The 3206-nt window shown below is 34.9% G+C and overlaps 1 protein-coding gene across 1 annotated transcript; it reads right to left on the bottom strand.

Annotated features, from left to right (window-relative positions):
• Positions 1-234: 234 nt before the first annotated feature.
• On the bottom strand, positions 235-2732 carry LOC112778087 (uncharacterized). The gene is made up of 3 exons (XM_025822451.1): positions 959-2732; positions 477-848; positions 235-386 (listed from the first exon to the last, which is right to left on the bottom strand). The coding sequence occupies exons 1-3, from the start codon at positions 2730-2732 to the stop codon at positions 235-237; spliced, it is 2298 nt and encodes a 765-aa protein (XP_025678236.1).
• Between the last annotated feature and the right edge of the window lie 474 nt (positions 2733-3206).

Here is a 3206-nt window from a genome sequence, read left to right as displayed (position 1 = left end):
ATACATAATTTTAAAAAGTTAAATTCAATAATTTTAAACTAATAAGATTCAAAATTTAACAATTTCACAAAATGAACAATACATAATTTATCATTAAAAGGCCATAACAACTTCAAATGACAATATTCAAAACGCACATAAATGACAAATGACAAAGTAACAAACACAATGTTTTGCAACCAAAAGAAACAATGTTCAACAAACAATACTTCAACTAAACAAAGACACTACTCATCAGAAGTCATAATCATCATTAAGTGTTCCGATGTCTCCATCATAAACAGGTAAGCCAAAGCCAGCATCTTCAGAAATATCACCAAAAGAAGTATTTGAGGATTCAATTACAACATCAGGCATATCCACTTCAACTTCCATGTCTCCACCATCTAATAAAATAGAAAGAAAACTCAATAAGAAAATCAATGTTAATGACATGTATCTTTATGGAAGGAAACAAAGTTTGCTATGTCACTCACCATTAGGATACGAAGGCATAGCATTATCAGTGTATATTAAACTTTCAATGCCTTCAACATCTCCATTAGTAAATTTAGGATCATCCTCATCTGCCATTACCCAAAAATCTACTGTGTCAATGCTTTGAATGTCAATTGGGTCATAATTCCTCTTCTTTCGATGCAACCTAGATTGAAGGCGTAGGTTATAGGTGACATAAACAATGTCACTTAACCTTTGATTCTCTAATCGGTTCCTCCTCTTTGAATGGATTTGTTCAAAAAGGCTCCAGTTCCGCTCACATCCAGATGAAGAAGAGGTTTGATGAAGAAGACGAACTGCCATTTTTTGCAAATTAGGAGCACTCCCATCATGTAGCCTCCACCATTCACCTATATAGATATAAAAATCAAATACTTTTTAATGTTTACCAATTATCACCCAACATAATAAACTTTGAAACTAAACTGAACTTGGATATGAAATAAGTCAAATAACTTACCAGGTTCGAGTCTTGATGCCGCTCTCTTAGCACTTTCCCTCCCAAAACTTTCTTTACAATCTCGATACAGCTGTATCTCTTGCATTGTAGCAACTGAGTCATCACAAAGTGTTTCAACATCAAGCAAATCAAGTAAAGATCTCAAAACATTTGCCTTCTCAACAAAACCCTCACTGTAGAAAATGCCCGGATTTAAAAAGTACGCTGCCGCATGGAGATCACGCTTCAAATGCTTATCCCACCTCATTTTCAAGATACTCGTGTATGGCGTATAAGCAGCTTTCCGATTTCTGAACATGGTCTTGATAGCCTTTTTTGCTCTTTGCATGCCTTCATACACGATTCCCAAAGAGGGTTTTTCATCAGCATCAACAAGCCTCAACAACTTAATTAGAGGACCAACAATTTTCACAGTGGTAAGACAGTCTTGCCAAAACTTACTGTCCAAGACAATTGAGCTAACCATCTTTCCATTAGCACTTTTGGATAACTTATGAGAAGTAAAATATTGGTCTACCATCAATGTCTGCAAATCTACCTTGTGATCATATATACTTTTCAAAGTAATGAAAACAGTGGCAAAACGTGTGACTCCTGGTCGAACAATTTCTGTCCAACTTTTTCTTTTTCTAAGCCAAGACAATAAGATCATATGATTGTAGACAAACACAGTCACTTTTGAAGCACGGGAAGCAAGGTCAGATATATGAGGAATACTTGCAATATCTTTCAATATAAGATTGATACAATGGGCAGCATAGGGAGACCAAAATATATTTGGGTATTTTTCATGAATAAGTTTTCTAGCAGATACATAATTAGCAGCATTATCAGTGACCACATGCACAATGTTACTAGGCCCAACCCACTCAATAACATCAGCAAACAAATTAAACAATGCATTGGCAGTTTTTATCACATCAGAAGCATCAACAGTCTTAACAAACGACATACCAGCAGGACAATAAACTAGAAAGTTAATTAAAGTTCGTTGCCTTTGATCAGTCCACCCATCTGCCATCAGTGTACAACCCGTGCTTTTCCATGAGCTCCTATACTTTTCAACCAGCAACTGACACTCTCTCTTAAGATCAGCCAGCAAATGAACTCTCATTTCATCATATGAAGGTCCCTTAAAACCAGGTCCAATTGCAGCAACACCATCCAATGCAGGTTGAAAGTAAGGTGATTGAATTGCATTGAAAGAAATACGTGCATCAACAATCCATTTGGCAAGTCCCAACTTAGCCTTGTGCACAATTTCTTTGCTAGCCAAAACACTTCTCAAAGTTGGTTGAGATCCTGGAGTAGTTCTTTCTTTAAAGTAACTTCCAATTTGTGTAGCTACTACAGCTCTTCTCTTTCCTTTGTCTCCCGTTGTTGTAGGAACAGCAGCTTGTATAGGGTTAGGCGATTCAGCCTCTTGTGCATGTGCTTCCCCACCATAAGCCTCCTCCTCAAATTTTCTTTTCTCCATCTTATTTTTCTTGTTTTCCATCAGAATCCTTTTGAATTGAAGTTCAACTTCTTCAGTTACTTTGCTACATACTTTGATTTGTCCAGGAATTTTCGCAAGATGATATTTCATCCTATATATCCCCCCTCCATTATAAGTGTTCAAACAAAAAATACACGTATATTGTGCCTTATTATTTTTATCATATTTCACAGTGAAATATTCCCAAGCCGGGTCAGATTTTCCTCGAGAGGAAGCTGTCTGAGATTCTTGTCTAGCATTATGTTGTTGTTGTTGATCATTTTGTGACTGTTCCATCTAAATTCAGAATGCCAGCAATCCAGAATCCAGAAATATATCAATTCATAGTTCATAGTTCATACAATTTATAATTTTATATGCATTCAATAGAGCAGAGTCGCAAAATAAAAAAAATAAACAGAGCAGACTTGACAAGATTAAAAAAAAAATAAAAATTGAAGAACAGAGCAGAACATAATTTTCAATTTCAACATGCATCAATTTTATTCCCAAATCCAACATACAAGTATACAACAAATTCATGTGGAATAAACAGACTTGACAAGATTAAAAAAAAATAAATAAAAATTGAAGAACAGAGCAGAACATAATTTTCAATTTCAACATGCATCAATTTTATTCCCAAATCCAACATACAAGTATACAACAAATTCATGTGGAATAAACAGAGCAGACTTGACAAGATTAAAAAAAAATAAAAATTGAAGAACAGAGCAGAACATAATTTTCAATTTCAACATGCATCAATTT

The sequence above is a fragment of the Arachis hypogaea genome, chromosome 19 (genome assembly GCF_003086295.3).
Source record: "Arachis hypogaea cultivar Tifrunner chromosome 19, arahy.Tifrunner.gnm2.J5K5, whole genome shotgun sequence".
NCBI classification, from domain to species: Eukaryota; Viridiplantae; Streptophyta; class Magnoliopsida; order Fabales; family Fabaceae; genus Arachis; species Arachis hypogaea.
Note: the sequence above shows the minus strand (reverse complement) of the source record. Positions and strands in the feature narration are given on the sequence as shown.